Source organism: Lonchura striata, chromosome 25, assembly GCF_050655825.1.
Source record: "Lonchura striata isolate lonStrDom1 chromosome 25, ASM5065582v1, whole genome shotgun sequence".
NCBI classification, from domain to species: Eukaryota; Metazoa; Chordata; class Aves; order Passeriformes; family Estrildidae; genus Lonchura; species Lonchura striata.
Window position 1 is genome coordinate 975,960 of NC_140727.1, and position 19,407 is coordinate 995,366.

At 56.8% G+C, this 19,407-nt stretch overlaps 1 protein-coding gene across 1 annotated transcript; it reads left to right on the forward strand.

Moving 5' to 3' along the window:
• Window positions 1-652: 652 nt before the first annotated feature.
• Window positions 653-19,175, forward strand: KCNN3 (potassium calcium-activated channel subfamily N member 3). Its single transcript, XM_021532235.4, has 8 exons — window positions 653-1,509; window positions 4,357-4,452; window positions 7,601-8,019; window positions 11,548-11,689; window positions 13,322-13,432; window positions 14,641-14,768; window positions 14,938-15,007; window positions 15,424-19,175. Exons 1-8 carry the CDS (start codon window positions 790-792, stop codon window positions 15,718-15,720), a joined length of 1,983 nt encoding a protein of 660 aa, XP_021387910.1. The 5' UTR covers window positions 653-789; the 3' UTR covers window positions 15,721-19,175.
• The last annotated feature ends 232 nt before the right edge of the window (window positions 19,176-19,407 follow it).

Sequence of the window (19,407 nt, forward strand, 5' to 3'; positions counted from 1 at the left end):
GGGAGGCAGAAGTGCAGTTCTGTCCAAGCAGGGGGCCACCAGCTGGATGTTTCATGGTGTCTTTTAATAAGGTTTCTAGCAGCCAATTCCCTATGGATTATCTGCTGCCCAAACTCATACACTCATATCTGCTCCCTCCTGGAACAGCTGGGCACGGCAGGGTGTGGGAGTGGTGGTTCCTGGGTGGGCTGGGGGTTTTGAGGGGGGATTAGGGCCCTATATAAATCTATATGTATATATCCCATACTCCGGGTCTACCATTACCCTGACCCCAACCTTGGGGATGCTGTGAGACACACACACCACGCCTACCATCCACAGGGTGACCCCCCCTAGGATGGGAACACCGGCTCCAGCTGCTGCTCGTAGTCTCCAGCCTCCATAAACGGATCAAGGGGGATCATATGAAAGGAGGGGGGATGCCCGTGGGGGAACCCAATGGGTTAAACAAAGGAGGGGTCGCTCGGGACGTGTCCATCGGGGCGCGCGGGCACTGGCGCCTGGTGCAACCCGGTGCACTACAAGTCCCGAACGACCCCGCAGAGATGCGGGAGCCGGGGGTGTGATTGGGGGGGAGATACAAAGCGGGGAGCGGGCGGGGATGATGTCAGCCTGCGGGGAGCCCCAGCGTGGCCAATGGCGCTGCGGGGCCGGGCCAGCGGCAGCGGCGGGGGCGGTGGCGGCGGCGGTAGCGGCGAGAGCACGGAGCCCATTCATGATCCAGCGAACGGGGCCGGTGGCAAGTAAAGCGGAACCGGTGCCCTGTAAAGCGGCGCCGGTACCGCCGTCATGGAGACATCGGGGCATCTCCACGATTCGGGCGTGGGGGACTTGGAGGAGGATGGTCGGTGTCCCTGCCCGTTACCGGGGGATGAACGGTCACCGCCGCCGCCCTCCGCGCTGCCGCCGCTCCAGCACAGCCTGTTGCACTCCTCGCCCGGGTCGTTACGGGCCCCTCCTCCTCCTCCCGCCGCCCCCGCCGCCCTCCACCCTTCCTCCCGCCACGGCAGCCAGCTCAACCTCGGCGGCGACCACCCAGCGGGCTCTGGGGTGGCTAGCAGCAAACACCGGCAGCCCAGCCCTTTGGTTCACCGGCGGGACAGCAACCCCTTCACCGAGATTGCCATGAGCTCCTGCAAGTACAGCGGGGGGGTGATGAAGCCCCTCAGCCGACTCAGCGCATCCCGACGGAACCTCATCGAGGCCGAGCCGGAGGCACAACCCCTGCAGCTCTTTGGTGCCGGTGAACCCCCTGAAATTGTTGTCTCACGCGAGGACAACCATGCGCCCACCACCCACCGTCCCACCCGCACGCCCGCCCGCCCAGCCCCCACCACTTTTGCCAAGGGGCCCAAGCGCAAGGCACAGAACATTGGCTATCGGCTCGGGCACCGCCGGGCACTGTTCGAGAAGAGGAAGCGCCTCAGTGACTACGCGCTCATCTTCGGCATGTTTGGCATTGTCGTCATGGTCATTGAGACTGAGCTCTCCTGGGGGCTCTACTCCAAGGTACCGGCGGGGCCAGGGGGGTGTGTGCGGGGCTGGTGGGGCGAACACGGAGCCATTTGCCCCATCTATCCCATGGGATAAATATGGAGCTGTCTGGCCCATCTGGAGAGGAACAGGGTCAGACAGGCTGGCTGGTGACTGACAGGATGTTCCCAGAGCTTTAGTGGATGCTGCAGCCACAGGTGTTGGACAGGGTGATCACCCGGCGGGAGGTGCGGGGGCTTTGTGCTGGTGGCTGCTCTGTCGAGTCCTGCCCCGGGCACCTGCAGCAGCAGACACCGACCCACTGAGGTTTGTGGTGCCTGTTGCTGGCATGGCAGTGCACTCCTCAAAAGCACTGTGCCCCCGGCCGTGCAGCGAAGCACCCCCTCCCTCCTCCGCCTCCTCCTCCACACCCCTTCCTGCCTTTTTTTTTTTTTTTTTCTTTTTTTTTTTTTTTTGCAGGACAGTGTCTTTTATTTATAATTCTCCCCCCCACGTCCCTTCCAGCTCCTGCTCCAGGGCTGCACTGGTTGGCAGCGATATGAATAACTCTTTGTATAGACATCTGTCATGTTATTTATACTTATCCAGAGAGGGGAAGGCATCGGCACCCCCACCAGCACCCATGGGCGTCAGCGGGCCGGCGCTGCTGGGGGGGCTGGGGTGCAGCCAGCGGGGTCCCCGTGCCGTGGTGCTGCCCGTGGAGGGGAAGGAGCAGGGTGGGAAGGGGCTGCTCACCATTTCTGCCATTACCCGGCATGGGCAGTGGGGAGGCCAGTGTGAGCAGAGGCGGTGGAGGAGGGGACGCATGTCGCTGGAGGTCCCGTGGTTTGGGGGATCCTGCTGCCTCCCCACCGAGGTGTCTGGCTGGGGGGTTCCTGAGCCCCATCTTTCCACGGCTGCCAGGGTCAGTGGGCATGTGGGGCTGCGGGCGGCAGTTCCACTGCTCTGTCTGAGGCAGAGGCATGCCTTGGAGCCAAGCTGGCATCCTTGCCAAGAAAGATGCTTTAATGCCAGAGCTTTTTCTGGTGGTTCCCACTCCCCTTTGCCAGGAGCAAAGCCAAACCACCATCCCCCACCTGCATCTGCTACCTGTTGAGTTGCAGCCACCCTCGCAGGCTCCGTGTGCCTGCATGCTTGGCGCCAGGGGGACTGTCCACCCTTACCAAGCTGCCAGCAGAATGCTGCCGCGCTCGCTGGCCCCACCACGCTGAGCTGCTGTGTCAGCTGGGGAAGACCCCGTGAGTCAGCGCTGCTGCCATGCAGCAGCTGTGACACGCTGCTGCGCCCCTGCCCCTCTGTGACACAAACAATTGTGCTGACAGCCACAGGGTGCGGGAGAGTCCCTGGCTCCGGCCTCTGTAGGCCCTTGGCCAGATTTACAGCAGCTGTGCATAAATCCCCCCCACCCCCCCCAGCAGCCCCCGGTGAGAAACCAGAACTCACCGGCAGGGACATGCCCGAGTGTGGGAGTGCCTGCGATCAGGGCTGGCTGCCACTGTGCAGATGGGGACGTCAGCGCAGCTCCAGCCCTGCCCCGTGGCCCCAGCCATGCCACCCCATGCTGCCAGCCAGACGGTGCCAAGGCTGAGCTGGGAGGCAAGGACACGCTGGCCAGGGTTTGCCTTGCCTGCTCCCTGCCTGTCAATTGACTGTGGGCAGGACAGGGCCTCTCCTGCCCACAGGACAATACTGCTGCCTCCCACCACCTGTGCAGCACCAGCAGACTGAAGCATTTTGCCATGCATGTGGGGGAGCAGGACATGTGCCAGGGGTGCCAAGATCCTTCCCCACTTTGGCCCAGACCCCATGTTGCTTGCTGCGAGCATGGGATCCAGGAACAGCTCGTCCTGACAGGTCTCTTCAGGCAGGAGGCATTGGTACACACTGTGTGACACTTGCCAGGTGGACCAGTGGGTGCCCCGTGCAGGGTTTGTGCCTCTGAGAAGGGCCTGGCCAGAGCCACCTTGGCACAATGCTGCCCGGAGTTTGCCTGTTAATAGTAGTGTTTAGTCACAGCACTTTTCTTAGCACCAGCCATTATATCCACACAATTGCACAGCCAGAGCCAAGTCGTTAACAATGCGGTGCCGCCTCCACAGCAAATAGTCCCTTCTCTTCGTGCAAACAGCCTGTGGGGATGAGGAGCACGGGGAAGAGGGAGCCAAGCAAGGCCAAAGCCAGCCCAGCACACGGAGAAGCCAAGGATAAGATGCCATGAGTATGCTGGGTCCTAGCATGCCAGGACTGTGCCAGGCCTCACCACGCTGGGCATGGCATGGAGCTGTGGGACGGGTGGTAAGGTGGCTTGGTTTGGGAACAGCATCCTGTGAAGGGCTGCCAATGGCCAAGCATCAGTGGGGCTGGGCTGTGGCTGGCACACACATGAGTTTACCAGCATCCAAAGGGAACAGTGGATCCTGCTTTTCCCAGCAGGGACCCACCAATTCAGCCATCAGTGAATTAGGGGTTGGTTTAATTTACATAAGACTAATTAGCTGGAGGGTCTAGTGAGATCTTCTGTGTGGATACCATAATCCTGGGCTCAGGCTAGATGGGGCCAGGCCACTGGCATTGCACATCTCATAGGGGAGGTTGGGAACTGCACTCAGCAGAACAGAATTAAAAGAGTTTTAAATTCTTTTTGCTGGTGGTAGCAGTGGTGCCAGTGATGCTGATGGTTCTGATGCTGCCCTTACTACTGTGTCAAGCTGCTTAGGGGGGAAGCTGAAGCAGCAAAAGTGCCATTGAGGATGGGGATAGCAGGGGTTGAGGGTCAGTATTTTCTTTGGGGTGTGGAGTCCAGTGCCAGCAGACTCCCACAGCTGTGTGCCCCTTAATGCCTTCCCTGCTTTCACCCTGCAGGACTCCATGTTCTCCCTGGCCCTGAAATGCCTTATAAGCCTCTCCACCATCATCCTGCTGGGCCTCATCATCGCCTATCACACACGGGAGGTGCAGGTAGGTCCTGGCACCATCAGTGCCTAGCGAGGGGCTGCTGGGGTGGGCTGTGGGGTTTGCCAACCACCTGAGTGGGACACAGCACCTGAGCCAACATCCTGCCCCATCCTGGAGCCTCCTTCCTCTTTGTCAGGGTCTTGAGGGGCAGCGAGAGTTCTTGGGGAGCAGTTCTTGGTCTGTCTGAGCCCCAGGTGCCGGGCAGATATGCTGGTGGCTTGGGGAGACTACAGGCAGGAAGGGCTTAAGGCAGTCCAAGTGCCAAGGAAAGCCATGAAATCCTTTCCTAATCAGGGCTCCACACTCTCTTCCTCCCTGGGAAGTTAAAGGACTCCCAGTTTGTTCCAGGAAGGCTTTGCTTCCCTGTGCAGCGTAGCTTCGGCACAACGCCAGCCTGTTTAGGGCCTGGGAGGAATGAATCACCAGTCAGGAGAAGGAGCATCCTGGGAAGGGGTATCAAAGCCCCTGGCCCTGAGTGCACCATAATCCCACCTTGTCCCTCCTGGGGCTGGGGGACAGAGGTGCTTTACCATGTAGGGGCTGGCAGCAGCATCCCACTCCATGCCTGCCTCAGTCCCCACTCCAGCCCAGGCTGTCCTCATGGGGATCAAGCCTGGGGGTGAGCTACTCAGTACAAATATTTGAGAGCTCTGCTTCTTGCTGGAATAATATTTACCCCAGGATGACGGTGGCTGGGGTCAGCAGGGTGAGCTGTGCCCTTGGTGCTCGCTGTTTCCTCTGCTTGTTTTTCCTGGCAGTGGGTTGTGCAAACACAACATCCACCCAGGCAGCACACAGGTCATCCTACCTCTCCTGCCTTGACCAGAGCCAAAGTCCCACTGCTGTCCCTCTACATGTGGGGACTGAACCTCACCATGATCCCAGCTGCTCTGCCAGGCCAGTTACACTGTCAAGACAGGGAATTAGATGTGTTTGACATCTAATTCCACAACTCAAAGTCGTGCTGGTTGTTCATTGCCCTGTGTGTTATAAAGTGTTATAAAGAAATTGCTGATAATCCAATAAAAATTGAATGAGGCTGCCAGAGCTGTAAGTCCTCAACTTCTTGTACCTCCTGGCCAAGGTGGGGGACTGTGCTCATCTGGCCGTGGCACTTGTCAGACCTCCCAGCCTCTGGGAAACAGTGACTTCAGCCTCTTCCCTCAGGATTCCCTGTTCCTCTCTTGCCCAGAGAAGCTGTGGCTGCCTCATCACTGAAAGTATTCAAGGCCAGGTTGAATGGAGTTTGGAGCAACCTGGGATAGTGGAAGGTGTCCCTGCCCATGACAGTGGGTGGAATGAGATGAGCTTTAAGGTCCTGTTCAACCCAAACCAGTCTGTGATTCTATCATCCTACTACTTGTGTTAATGAGTCCTTTAAAGGTCTTCCTGTGCCTCAGTTTCTCTGGGGCTGAAGCATCACCCGGCACCCCAATGATGCCTCTGGTGCCTAGGACAGAACATGCCATCCTCTGCCAGCACCACGTTATCACCACAACACGTGAAGGAGAGCAGTGCTGGCAGTGCTGCCAACTCCTGCCAAGGTGTTGTGGAGAGGCAGAGACCCCTCGTCCCTGTGCTTGGAGTGCCTGGAGCTGTTTAGGCTATTGGTGAAACTTTAGTCCTCATGAGGTGTCTTGGTAGCTTTTCTTGGGCTTTGTTTTTCCGGAGATGTGGTGGCCAACACTCTTGTTCCTTCCCCTGCTGGAGCCAGTGACGCTGGATGTGTTGGGAAATGCCCCCTTGGGTACCACTGAAACACACTTGGTTTCCATGGAAACCCACATTGATGCTTTACAGGTACAGAACTGAGAGGGGCTGGCTCAGGGGAATCCTGCCCAAATCTTGCTCCTTCCCTTCCCTGGCCTATGGCAACTCCCCATCATACAGTCAAAAGGCTCCTGCCTTTTTCCGCTTGCTAATTTGTTTATTTTAGCACCCTTTTCCAGGAAGGAATAGGCTGTCAGCTTGCTAAATGCCTGAGGATCTCCCTTGACAGCTTGGAGCATTTTTGTAAACAACTTCTCAAACAAAGCATCTAAAAGGAGCAGAGTTTTCCTTACAGAAAGGGAGGTGGCTGGGACAGCCACTCCGTGAGTCAGTGCCAGTGGCTCCTGCCATCCCCAGGGAGAGCCCCAAATGCCATGCCATGCCGTGCTAGCAAGGCGGCTGGCACAGGTGTGCTGGGGCCTCTGGCAGGGCAGGAGGATTGTTCCTGGGCTCAGGACCAGCTGGGGCCATGCTCCCTACCCACCTCTCCTCCGCTGCCCAGGCTGTGTGCAGCGCTGGGTCTGTGAGCAAGCCAGCATCGCTTCACACTTGCAGGATTGAGCACGGACGGTAGCACCAGCTGCCACATCCCCCTTGGATCCCTTCCCGGTGGTTTCTTTGCCAAGTGCTGCTTGCAGAGAGGCCCTGAACATGTCCCTTCTGCTGTGGGTGATACTGGTGTCCCTGTCACACCAGGGTGAAGCCCATGACAGCCCTGCTGAGGCAGGACAGGGTGGGTGACTCCCAGGGCTCTGGTGGCATCCCAGAGAGACCAACTGAGCTGCCATCTCTCCAGCTCCTGCAGAGACCCCCAACTCCATCACTGATGATGGGAGAGGAGCTGCTGTACCCAGGATGAACCATCAGTTGCCATGACAACTGAATCCCATCTCCGCCAGCAGCTGGATGCTCTGACTGTGGTGTTCGCTGCCCAGATACTGCCCTGGCACTCAGGGTGTGATGACTGTCAGTGAAAGCAGTGCAACACCATGAGCAGAGGGACTGGGGTGACTCATGCTGGTGCTCTGTGGCACCACGGCTTGCCCATTTCTGTGGCCTGGATGAGGGGGACATTCTGGGAGGTAGGCTCCTGCCAGCCAGATTTTGAGTGAGCTGTCCCCATGCTATGCCTGGGTGTGTGCTCAAGCCTAGGCACCTCAAAGCTTTTGGTGTCCCCTGCAACACGGCCATCCTGACACACACTAGCAGAGCAGTTGGTGGTGACATTCCCATGTTTTTCTTCTCCCTCCATCCCCAGTGCTTCTAGCTGAGCCACACCCAGCTCCTCTTAGCTCTGACCCCCACTGCCTGTGGAGGGAGGGATGCCAGTGGGCAGCTTGTGTGGGGCCACTGGTAACTGCATGGTTTTGCATCCTGGCAGCTCTTTGTGATCGACAACGGAGCTGACGACTGGCGGATAGCGATGACGTATGAGCGCATCCTTTACATCAGCCTGGAGATGCTGGTTTGTGCCATACACCCCATCCCTGGGGAGTACAAATTTTTCTGGACAGCTCGCCTGGCTTTCTCCTACACACCATCTCGGGCAGAGGCTGATGTGGACATCATCCTGTCTATCCCCATGTTCCTGCGCCTCTACCTGATTGCTCGGGTGATGCTGCTGCACAGCAAGCTCTTCACTGACGCCTCCTCACGCAGCATTGGGGCACTCAACAAGATTAACTTCAACACCCGCTTCGTCATGAAGACACTCATGACTATCTGCCCTGGGACCGTGCTGCTGGTCTTCAGCATTTCCCTCTGGATCATCGCTGCATGGACAGTCCGTGTGTGTGAGAGGTGAGAGGGTTGGGGATGCGTGGTGCTTTGGGATTCTCAGTGTTTGGAATGAGCGGTGGTTTGGGTTCGCGGCAGTCCAGGATGCTCAACACTTGGGAACGCCTGGTGGTTTTGGATGCTCAGCTGTTAAGGACACACATAGGTTCAGGATGCATGGAGGTTTGGCATGCTCAGTGGTTCAGGACGCAAGCAGGACGAGCAGCAGTTTGGGATGTGTGGAGGTTTGGAACGCTCCATGGTTCAGGATGTTCAGCAGTTCAGGAATGCATGATGATGTGCAGTGGCTCTGGAAGCTCAGCAGTTTGTGGTTTGGGATTCATGGCAGTTTGGAATTCTCAGTGGAGATGCAATGTCCCAACACCCTGGAGGAGGGGTGCAGGGCTCTGGGGCCTTAGTGGCTGCAGGTTCCCTCCACTGAGCCCTGCTCTTACCAGATGATAAATTGTCTGCACAGGCAGGAGGCAGAGCAGGGCCAGCCCTGCCCTCACAGCACAGCGCCTAAGCCAGGCAGGGTCCCTCTGCAAGAGGACATGTGTGGTGCCAGAAGCCCCAGGAGTATGGGTGGGGGACAAGGAGAATGGTGGGAGCTGGGGGCTGTGTCTGGGGAGGGGCCAGAGGTGCTGATGGTAAGTGACAGGGCCTGGCTCAGGCTCTAGCATCACTGCAACTGACTGCCATGACAACACTGTGGTGACATACCCACAGCTTGATGGCATCATGCCAGCATCAGCGTGCTCAGCACCAGGGTTGCTGTGGCGACCAGCCTGGTGGGTATCACTGCACCTCCATCTCTCAGGGACCTGCCACCACTCTTTGTCTGCTGAGGGAACCAGGGGGCTGTGGTGGTGGCATCCCAGTGCTGTGCCAGAAGGTTTTATCCACAGGCAGAGTGCAGGCTGCCAGCAGTACCTGGGGAAGGGAGGGCAGGTCCTCTACAAGCTGTCCTGTTGTGGCAGCTTTGAGTCATCTTCGGAATTAAGGTGCGAGGGATCATACCAACTGGCACCCCAGAGTTACCTGGGACACCCAGATTGCTTCTAGATTGCTTTCAAAGTGAGAGGAAGGCCATTCCCCCTCTTCCTCAGGGTGGGGACCCGTTGCTCTGGTCACGCTGCAAAGGAGTATTAGTGCAGCTGTAAGCTCTGTGGCAGTGGCATGGGACGGCACACTGAGATCTTATGAGCTTTTACTGGCTGCATTTGCCTTCCTGCCTCCCTTAATGATGCTCTCCTTATGAGCTGGATGTTCAGGCACTGCCTAATTGTGTTTGAGAAATTGTGGTTTATGCCTCCTAAACAGGGAGCAGGCGGATAGGCACCCAGGACACACACAGGAGGGTAATCCAACACCTGGCGAGGCTTAGCCTGGAAGATGCAAAGAACTATTAGGAACAAAAAACCCCAGAAATTATGCAGATGAAGTACTGCAGATCATTGGCACTGCAGTTGCCATCACCTCCCTCTATGTACAGAGAGGCAGAAGACAACCCAGGTGGGCTGAAGATGCGTCAGTCCTGGGGGATGCAGGACTGGGGGAATGCAGAACCCCTGGGACATGCTCTATGTGTGAGGGATGCAATATCCCTTGTGGATGCACCAGCCCTGGGGGTCACACAGCTCCCACAAGGGCTACCCAGGATGTGTCCCCCTGTCCACACTGTTCACGGGCACCCGAAAACAGTTTGCTGTGGTTTGCAGGACCATTCCCAACCACTGGGCCCAGGCAGTTTCGAGGTGGTGGTGCCTCTCCAAGACATGGTGCTCGGGCTGGGGTGCCACGTCTCCTCGGCACCGAGCTGTGGTCTCAGTGTCTGTGGGGGCAGCAGCATCCTCCCGTGCGCACCTCTCCGAAGGCAGCGAGTCGCTTAGCAACCTCGCCCGCTCGCCGGCCACCGCGCTCCGCCGCCCGCGGTGCTGCGCGCTGCCGGCCCGGCCCGACGGCCGCACGTGCGCCCGCAACGTGGGCCCGTCGTGAGCCGGCCCGGAGACCCGGCCGGGGCCGCCCAGCGCGGTGGGCTCGGCTCAGCCGGTGGTGCTGCCTGGCAGGGCAGTGGGGCGATGCTCACGGCTGCCGCAGCGCTGGGGGTGGCTGTGGTCCTAGCGGGAGCAGGCGGACAAGGGGACGACAGAAAGCGGTGCTGCTCTCTGACCGATTGCAGCAGCCCTCGGTGTGAGCAGGTGGCCCTTTTTTCTGCCCACACCAGGCGTGGAATGTGCCAAACCCTCTGGTTTATCAATCCTTGCTCAAAGTACTACTCAGAAGAGAAAATGTCCCGCTGTCCAATCAGCCTGAAACCCCTTTGTCCAGCATGATGCTCTTGGGGTTGTCCCCTCAGGACATTCCACCCTGTGGGATGAGGTGGGCTCAGCTCTCCCCAGGAAAAGACATTGGACAAGATAATTGTGTGTGCCCCACTGCTGGTGCTGGAATTTTGGGGAGTTCCACTGTGGTTATGGGCTCTAGCTCCCCTGCCCAACCCTGCCCAGAGTGAGCCTCACCATGGCTGAGGGTGCTTTCTCCTGCACTAGGACCTCATTTGAGTCTCCAGCTGAGGTAAAAACATTTCAGAAGAGGAGAAAACCCAACTGCTCTGCAAGTGATGATCTTGGGAGTTGGGATTGCCAAAAGCTCCATCTGTTTTCCCTCTCCGGCTTCTGTGAAGAGGCTGGGAGAAGCCTGCCAGGGAGGCAGGAGAACAACCATCCTGTTCATAGTGGGGTAAAGGCACTGCCTGCCCCTGCCAACTTAGGGCTGAGTCCCGCTGCAGACTGGGCCAGGCCCTGCTGCCAGGGGTCAGCACTACATCCCTGGGGGATCGTACCTGCATGGCATGGCTGTGCTTGCCCAGCGCTGGGGAGCTGAGGCAGCTGGGGCCCCTGGCTGCGTGTTTGCTGGAAGAGCCACAGCCAATATCCTGGACAGCCAAGAGTGGTCGTTGACCTCACATCCCCAGCAGGGACCTGGAAAATTTGCAGCATTCCCAAAGCTGCAGCCATTCCACATGTGCTGTGTCTTGAGTGTGTGAGCTGTTCCTCTGTTCCTGAAAGCCAAGCGCGTGCCAGAGGCTCGACAGGATCCATCCCCAGCAGTTCTGCTGGGGCTGCTGGCAGCTCTGCCTTCTGGAGTGCCACAGCCCAGGCTGCAGCAGCAGTGGGATGCAGGGGAGGATGCCAACGATGAGCTGCTCTGGTCAGGGCCTTTGCAGAGCCACAGCTTGTTCTCCCATCAGCCAATTCTCGCTGCAGCACCGTATGATACCGGGACACACAACAGGACTGGGATGTGGTGACAAGTCTGACTGAAAGCAGAAGCCCTTTCCACTGAGTTTTTGCTCTCATTTTGTCCATGTGGGTTTTCCAGTGCCGGAAATTGTGCAACCGCTGCTACCATGGCACATCCTACTGTGTTGTTAATCCTGTACCCCAGCACAGCCTGAGGTGGGGGAGCCACTGTGCCCAAGTACCCCCATTTCTGCCACATCCATCCCTGTCCCCTGCTGTGACACTGATGTCCCTGTCTCCTTGGCAGGTACCATGACCAGCAAGATGTAACCAGCAACTTCCTGGGTGCTATGTGGCTCATCTCCATCACCTTCCTCTCCATCGGCTATGGGGACATGGTCCCACACACCTACTGTGGGAAGGGAGTCTGCCTGCTCACTGGCATCATGGTAAGGGTCATGCCAAGCTGGTTTCCATTCTGTGGGCTCTGCCTGTCCCCATTGCAGAGGCAGGGCCACTGGAATTTACCAGGGCCTGTTTCTCAGCTGTTTTGTCAATGTACAAGGCCTAATGACTTCAGCTCTGAGGTCTCATAGCCTGGAAGTTGATAGAGTTGTCTCAGCTGATGAATTTGGGGTGGATTTGGACCCGTATTGAGTAATGGTGGAGGGCCTTTGGTGTAGTCAGGGAGCAGAAGGGCACCTGAGCATCCTAGGCCTTCCTGGTCCACACCATCTGGCTTCCATTGCTCATCTGCCATGGGTTCCTTTCCTTCTGGCCAAGAGGTCACCATTCCCCAGTGCCTCCAGTGTATCTGCCCCAAGAAGCCCACCACAAGATCTCCTGGCTTGTGGGACTTTCCAGCCAGGGCTGCTGAAGGAGCAGCTGGAGGCCCTATGGTCACAGCTCCTCCACAGATCTACCCCAGCCATCAGCACCCGGCTCTGCCCAGCTCAGCTCAAGGGCCTTGGGATGGAGCCATCCCTCCTCCCAGCTAGGGCAGATCGAGCTGACACCCCATGAGTACCACCAGCTGGAGAGGCTCCACAACAGGTATTCATCCTGTATTATCTGCAAGCCTTTGATCTGTCTTGGATGAGGTCAGCTGCAGCAAGGCTGGTGTTATGGTGGGAGCCAAGCAAGGGAGAAAATCCTTGTGGATGGGGGTGATGCAGCAACTGCCAGCAGAGGAGGAGCTGCTGGCTCAGCCGAGGGGATTCCAGTGCTGTAGACTCCCAGAACTCTTCCCCAGCCAGTGGTGACCTTGAAGTGAGACACCATCTGTCAAAGTGTCCCCCCACACCCAGTACAGCACCCCCACCCCCGGGAATGGAGAGCCCCACGCCCACTGGGGTTGGAGGCTTTGCTGGGCTTCCCCACTCAGCACCAGAGGTAGTCACTCGTCCAGGAAGAGGTGGTGGCAGTCAAGAGTGTGCAGCAGGAGCTTTGGAGAAGGATTCAGGGTTAATTAATGACTCTCTAAGGAGAGCTTGCCAGGCTGACAGCACTTTGCCAGAGCACCAGGGAGAAGCGACCCAGCTGGTATGAGCAGCAGCAGGCACGGCTCAGGAGCACAGCAGGGAGGCTTTGGAAAGAGCACCTTGGCACAGATGTGCACTGGAGATGGTGGCTGCCACACATGTGTGGCCCTAACTGCTGGATTAAGGGGGTTCCCAGCTGGTGCAGTTGGGAATGTGGCAATTTGAAGGGTCCTGATTTGGGGCCCCTTCTCTCACCCATGCTGCCTGGTGCTTCCCCACTGGTCTCCCAGCCCAGACCTCTCTTGGGAGTGGAGGGTTCCCCATCCCACAGGGCACTGGCACGGGGCAGATCTCTAGCCTGCAGTGGCACAGGCTCACCACTGACCACTGCTGACCTTGTTAATAGCCCTGGCCTCTCCCATTAGTTACAGAGCCCATCATCAGCCACTCAAGGACACCCAGGCTCTGTAAGATCTTCTTGCTAGGATAATGGGGAGGACAGGTAGCTTTAGTTAATTAGTAGATTGCAAGGGTGAGGGTGGGAGTGCTGGTGTTGTGAAACAGAGACAAACTGGTTCCCCAACTGATGTCCCTGTACAGGGTGCTGGATGTACAGCACTGGTGGTGGCTGTGGTGGCCAGGAAGCTGGAGCTCACTAAAGCTGAGAAGCATGTCCACAACTTCATGATGGACACACAACTGACAAAGCGGGTAGGTGCCATGGAGGACAGCAGGAGGGGGGCATTGCTGTGTGCCAGGAGCTGGGGATTTGGGATACCATGGCAGGAGGGAGGTGTCAGTACCTCTGGATCCTGTGGGTACCACAGTGGAAGAAGGTACCAGCATCTCTGAGTGAAGCTACAACAGGAGAGGAAGGTGTTGGCACCTTTGATGTGGGTGCTGCAGGTACCAATGCTGAGGAAGTTGTCCAAGCGCTGTGGATATTGCGCAGGCACAAGTGTTACGCTGAGACAAAGAGGGGCAGCTCTCTTCCAGGGATTTAGGTGATTTTGGGAGCATACTCCCTTCTCTTCCAGAGCATGATCTCCTCTTGGTATGAGGAAGATAACTGGATTTCAGTGATTCAGTGCCCACCACAGATAAGAACCACTCTGTAATGGTCCCCTGAGGAGGGACCCAGAGCCTGCAGTGGGGTGTTCATGGGGTCGCTGTCATACCAGGGGCTGGTGTCACATCTCTGGCAAAGCATCAGCCAGCCAACAGTAGTGTGTCATATAATGGGCTCTGCACACTACAATAAGTTTTAGAGGGGATGGTGGCAAAACTAGCATCAGTGCAGCCCTTGGAAAGGCAACCGGTGGTGGGATGCAAGCAGGGCACCCACTTCACCCTGGAGAGCAGGGCTCCAGACAAAGCCCTGACACCCCAGGAGTAGTCAGGACCTTGGTGTTACCAGGCTGGGAAAGCAAAACAGCTGGTCAGCCCCTGCACTGGCCATTGACATGGCTCTGCAGGCTCCATGACAGGCAGACGGCAGCCAATTCCTCCTGGAGTGAGCAGCCGAGCTGCGGTTTAGCCGGAGAGTCTGCAGAAGCCACGTCCCAACACCGGCAGCACAACTGGGACCTGCCAGGATTGGCAGATGGGTGCAGGAATCAAGAAAAAAGTTGGGATTTTTTTTTTTTTTTTGAGGCTTACAGTGCAACTTTGTGTGTTGGCAAAGAGCCAAATGCTGGAGCATGAGTGCAGGGATGTGGGTGCACCAGGGGCCAGCAGCTCTGCCATCTCTTACTTCCCCATATCCCCCGGGACAGTCCAGGAGACCGTGTGGGTGCAAAGCCGAGCGCCTCGCTCCAGCTGAAGGAGGTCATGTGCAACGTTGGCTCGTGGCAGAGACAGACCGGTGTCTCTGTGAGATCCCATATGGCTGGTGACCTGCAGCCACTCTTCCTTTTCAGATCAAGAACGCAGCGGCCAACGTCCTGCGTGAAACGTGGCTTATCTACAAGCACACCAAGCTGCTGAAGAAGATCGACCATGCTAAAGTCAGAAAGCACCAGAGGAAATTCCTACAAGCCATCCACCAGTAAGAAGCTGTGCAGTGGGCTGGGGGCAGACTGAGCTCCAGATAAAACAGGATCCTGTCCCTGGCAGGGGTATGGGGGCAGTTTTCCATTGTCCAAGATGCAGGCAGGTCTCTTTGCAGTTTGAAAGAGGGGAGGGAGTACAGCCATGTGCTCTTTCCTTCTCCCCAGGTTACGGAGCGTGAAGATGGAGCAGAGGAAGCTGAGTGACCAAGCCAACACCCTTGTCGACCTCTCAAAGGCAAGTCCCACTGGAACCCTGTGGCTTGGCCAGACTGAGTGTTTCTCTTCACTCGGAATAACTAAAGCAGACTTGGCTGACCGCAAAATGCTCCGACTCAGTAAATGTCAGCAAGGAATAGCTGCTGTGGGATGGCTGCCCTTGCAAAGCAGGAGATACACATTCATGAGCCAGGAGTTCCCTGCAACCCTTTTTGCAAGGGATACCACTGCTCAGCAGCACAGGGCCAGCAGAGTTTTCTCACTTTGATGGCCAGGGATGAGCCAAACTGCAGTCGCAGAACCCTTGGAGAACCTGGGGTGGGCTAAGATGGGGCAGCTCTCAGGTCAGAAAAGGGTAAAGGGGTGAGTTCTGCTAGCAGCAGTGGCACTAACCCCTCCAGCCATGGTACTAACCCGCCACTGTCCCCTCCCCAGATGCAGAACGTGATGTACGACCTCATCACAGAGCTAAATGACCGCAGCGAGGACCTGGAAAAGCAGATCAGTGGCCTGGAATCCAAGCTGGAGCAGCTCAGTGCTAGCTTCAACTCCCTGCCCCTGCTGATGGCTGACATGCTGCGCCAGCAGCAGCAGCGCCTGCTCACCGCCGTCCTGGAGGCCCGGGGGGTTGGTGTGCCAGTGGGCACCCCCCAAACTCCTCTGTCTGAGAGCCCCATTGGGGTCAGCTCCACCTCCTTCCCCACCCCTTACACAAGCTCAAGCAGCTGCTAAAACACAGCCCCTCAGCCCCACCGCGGACAGGGGAAGCATTTCCACATAGATCATGAGGTCTCTGTGAACTTTCTTCTGGTCCTTGAACCGCTGCAGGACCCTTCAGCTGGAGACAGTGGGACCAGCAGTGCCGAGCAACGCTCGGAGCTTTGCCAACGCCTTGGTATCGGGAATTGCATCCCTGTTCAGGTGCCTCTACACGTGGTGAAGGAAGGGGACAGAAGGTGATGCCTTGGGCCAGCCTGTGCCATGGCGTCCGGTGGCAGACGGAAAACCCACGCTCAATCTCAGGTCTTCACATTTGAAAACAAAACAAAACAAAACACCAAGTCAGAAGCACTGAAGCAACAGAGACACCGGAGGGAGAGTTCTTCTCCCTGGGGCACTCCCCTCGTGCCCTGCCCCTCTTACAATTGCCAAACCTCGCCGGGCAGATGCCAGTGTGGGGAGGTTCGTTATGCAGGCTCTGGCTGACGCTGCCTATGCTCCATTCCATCTCCTTGCCAGGACCCACAGGACAGCCCCCTCACACTGACAGCTGGGTGACCATGTCTGACTGTAACCTTCCTGTGGAGTTCTCTGGAGCTGTGAGTGTTTTCTACCCAGAGAAGAACAATGGACACTTCTCTTTCTGGTCCTTAGTGTCGTATCCTGCCTGGAGACACATGCCAGAGCCAGGAAAGCAGTGCCTACAGCGTGCAGGGCCACGCAGAGCTGCCCCCAGCCAATGTGTTGGTGGCCAGTGATGGGGCTGGCAGGCCAGCTCGGGCACTGAGGGAGTCTCCAGGTGCTCACATCACTGCCTGCTGGGAGCCTCCCAGCATTTTGCAAAGCCAGTGGACTCTGTGCAGCAGTCTCAGAAGTGCTGGATGAACACCCCATCAGCTCCAACTGTCTCCACTTGTGCTGGGAACATCCATGCTTGAGCCCAGCTGGCAATGTCAAATCCACCAGGATCAAGCAGGAGCTCACTGGCAAGTGATGTGGTAGCAGGGGCAGGTGCTTCATCTGTTTAAAACAAGGCCCATCGCCTTCATGCCACTTCTGCTGGGTTTGGTGGAGGGCAGCAGCACTCTCTGGCACCGTCTTGGCAATGGCACTGCTGCCCATGCCTGCCAAGGTGCAGACTCCATTTTACTTTTTTGCTGGTGTTCAGCTTCCTGAGGTACCCTTGGCATCACCTGGCTGCTTCTGGAACCAGCCACTTTCTGGTTTGCTTTCACCATTTCTCCCTTTTTCCTCTTCAATTCTTCCCAATGTCATGTTCTGGCTTTCCTGGATCCTTGCGTGGAGCCATGCCAGGCTATGACTTTGGGGTTGGTGTTTGCTGCTTTCCATGAAAACTCAGCAGAGAGTATTTATACATTTTTAAACAGATGAAGTAACTATGTAATTACTCTGCAATATTAATTACACCTCACCCAGCAGTGTCAGTAATTGTAATCAGTCACTGTGTTACTCCAGGTATACTCAGCCTGTACCGCTCTCCTTTGTAACTTTTTCCCTTCCATAAATAATGCTGGATTTTGTGCACATGTAGGGGTAGAGACACACCACCCTCCTGCACCACCACCCCTACACCCCCAATGCTGAATTTCTTTGCTGCCAGTGGTGTGAGGTGGTTTCACTCCTTGTGCCCTGCAGCTGGAGTTGCTTAGAAAATAAGCAGTAGTTAGTGAGGAGTACTGCCCCCACACTGGCCCTAGAAGGAGGAGGAAGAAGGATGCAAAATTAGTACTGCAAAATGAGATCCCTGTGCTGCAGAGGTGTTGGTAGCAGGGGACAAATACAGTCATCCCTGTTGCCTTCAGGTAGGCATGTGCCCATTGCTGCTGGTGCTTGGCAATGGGAGATACCTGGCTTCTGGGAATGAGCTGCTCTTCCAAGCTCTTGTAATCAGTGTCATTGATATCCCATGGATGGCTGGGGATTCACTGCTGCCTTGGGAGCTCCCCATGATCTATTCTCAGCCCACCTGCTGCTCCTGTATGCCTGTGGGTGCCTCCCTGTCCATCTTGCCCAGCAGAAGGTCCTGCTGATCTCTGTCAGGAGTTCCCAGCATAGCAACGGAGAATATGTTAGAAATTCTGAGAAAGAGCCTGAAATGCAGCATTTTCCCTAGCCTGCAGGCAGCTGGTGGAGAAAAATGCTTTCAGGGCCTCAGACCGGAGCAAACTGCCCATGGAATGGTACTGTGCATGGGACAAGGTGTGAAGACGTGTCCGAGGGCATCAGAGAGCCAGAGGAAGCATTGATTCTTCAATATTGCCAGCAGGAACCCAGGAACCTCCCTGCTAGGCACATGACCAAGTCTGGGAAATCCAACCAAGTGAGACAAGAGCAGGTGCTGTCAGCTCCAGGCCCCAAGTCTGGAGGTGGTAAGGACCACAATGAGAGTGTTGGGATTGCAACTGGAGCAAGAGACCCTTGTTCTGGGGCAGAGCAGCTGCTGCTGCACTGGGATATCAACAGGGCTGGGGCAGTGGATCCCTGCGCACCCATAACCTTCCTCCCCTGGCCTCATCTCAGCACAACCTGCACTGCAACAACTCTTCTGCCTGAGACCTGGCAGCCCAGGTTCTGCACCCCCTGCCCTGCACCTTGCACCCTGCATCCCACACACCCCCACACCCCTATCTCACCCCCACCATTCCACACCCCTGAATGCCCATCCCAGTCCCCAAAGCCCATATCCCACCCCTTCACCCACCCCCCTGCCAGTTCTTCAACACTGGTACCAGTAGCCCTGATCCATTGCTGCCAGCACCGGACTCCACCGTGGCCAGGACCAAGCCTAACCCCACTCCAGCCCTGCTGCCATGACCCCAGAGGCACCTGAGGCACAGTGGGGCAGGCATGGTGAGGAGCCCCCAGTGCAGCCCAGCCCGGCGTGCCCACCCAGAGCCGCTCCCTAATGGCAGCTCTTGGTCACCAGCAGTCTTGGTTGGCACAGCCCCAGTGAACAGCTCCAGTAAATGCTCCCCAGCCAGTCCTGTCCACACACCTGAGATGATCCTTTCGAGTACCCTAAGGGACATCGGGACAAACAGAGAGAAGAGCCAAGATCAGCAACCAAGGTGGAGGAAGAGCACAAGAGGAAAATCCCAGAGATGCCGACCTCCTGCAAGCTGGGAAGTATCTGATCCCACAGTTCAATGGGGCCAATCCCCAATGCCCCTCCAGGACCCACCTAACCCAGTCAGTCCCATTTTTGGCACAGTCTTGGGGGCTTTTTTTGCTCCATGCCTCTCCTTCCTGCTCTGCCTGCAAGGAACTATCCTAGGAATACCAGAAAAATTCCACGATCTCTCTGCAAACTCATGGATGTTTCTGTCCAGACTTAAGGAGCTTTGACCTGGGTTTGCATCTTGCCTCTGTACTGCTCGCTTCTTTTTTAATGATAGGGGAAAGCATAATAGTTTATTTTAACTATGAAATATATTGCTATATTATGATGGTTATGGTAACTTTCAATTATGGTTTTGTACCCAACACGGTTGTTAGCAGGCAGCAACACCAGGCTGCTGCCAAAAATGTCTGTTTCTGAGTACAGCTACTACTGCCAGTGAGGATGGGGGACAGGGAGGCAGGGAGAGGTCCAGACCCCGAGTTGTTATCCTTTATCCCCCTTGTACTCATTTCCAGTACTTGGAAGCTGACCTCTAGCAGGTCTGGATCTGTGTGTAG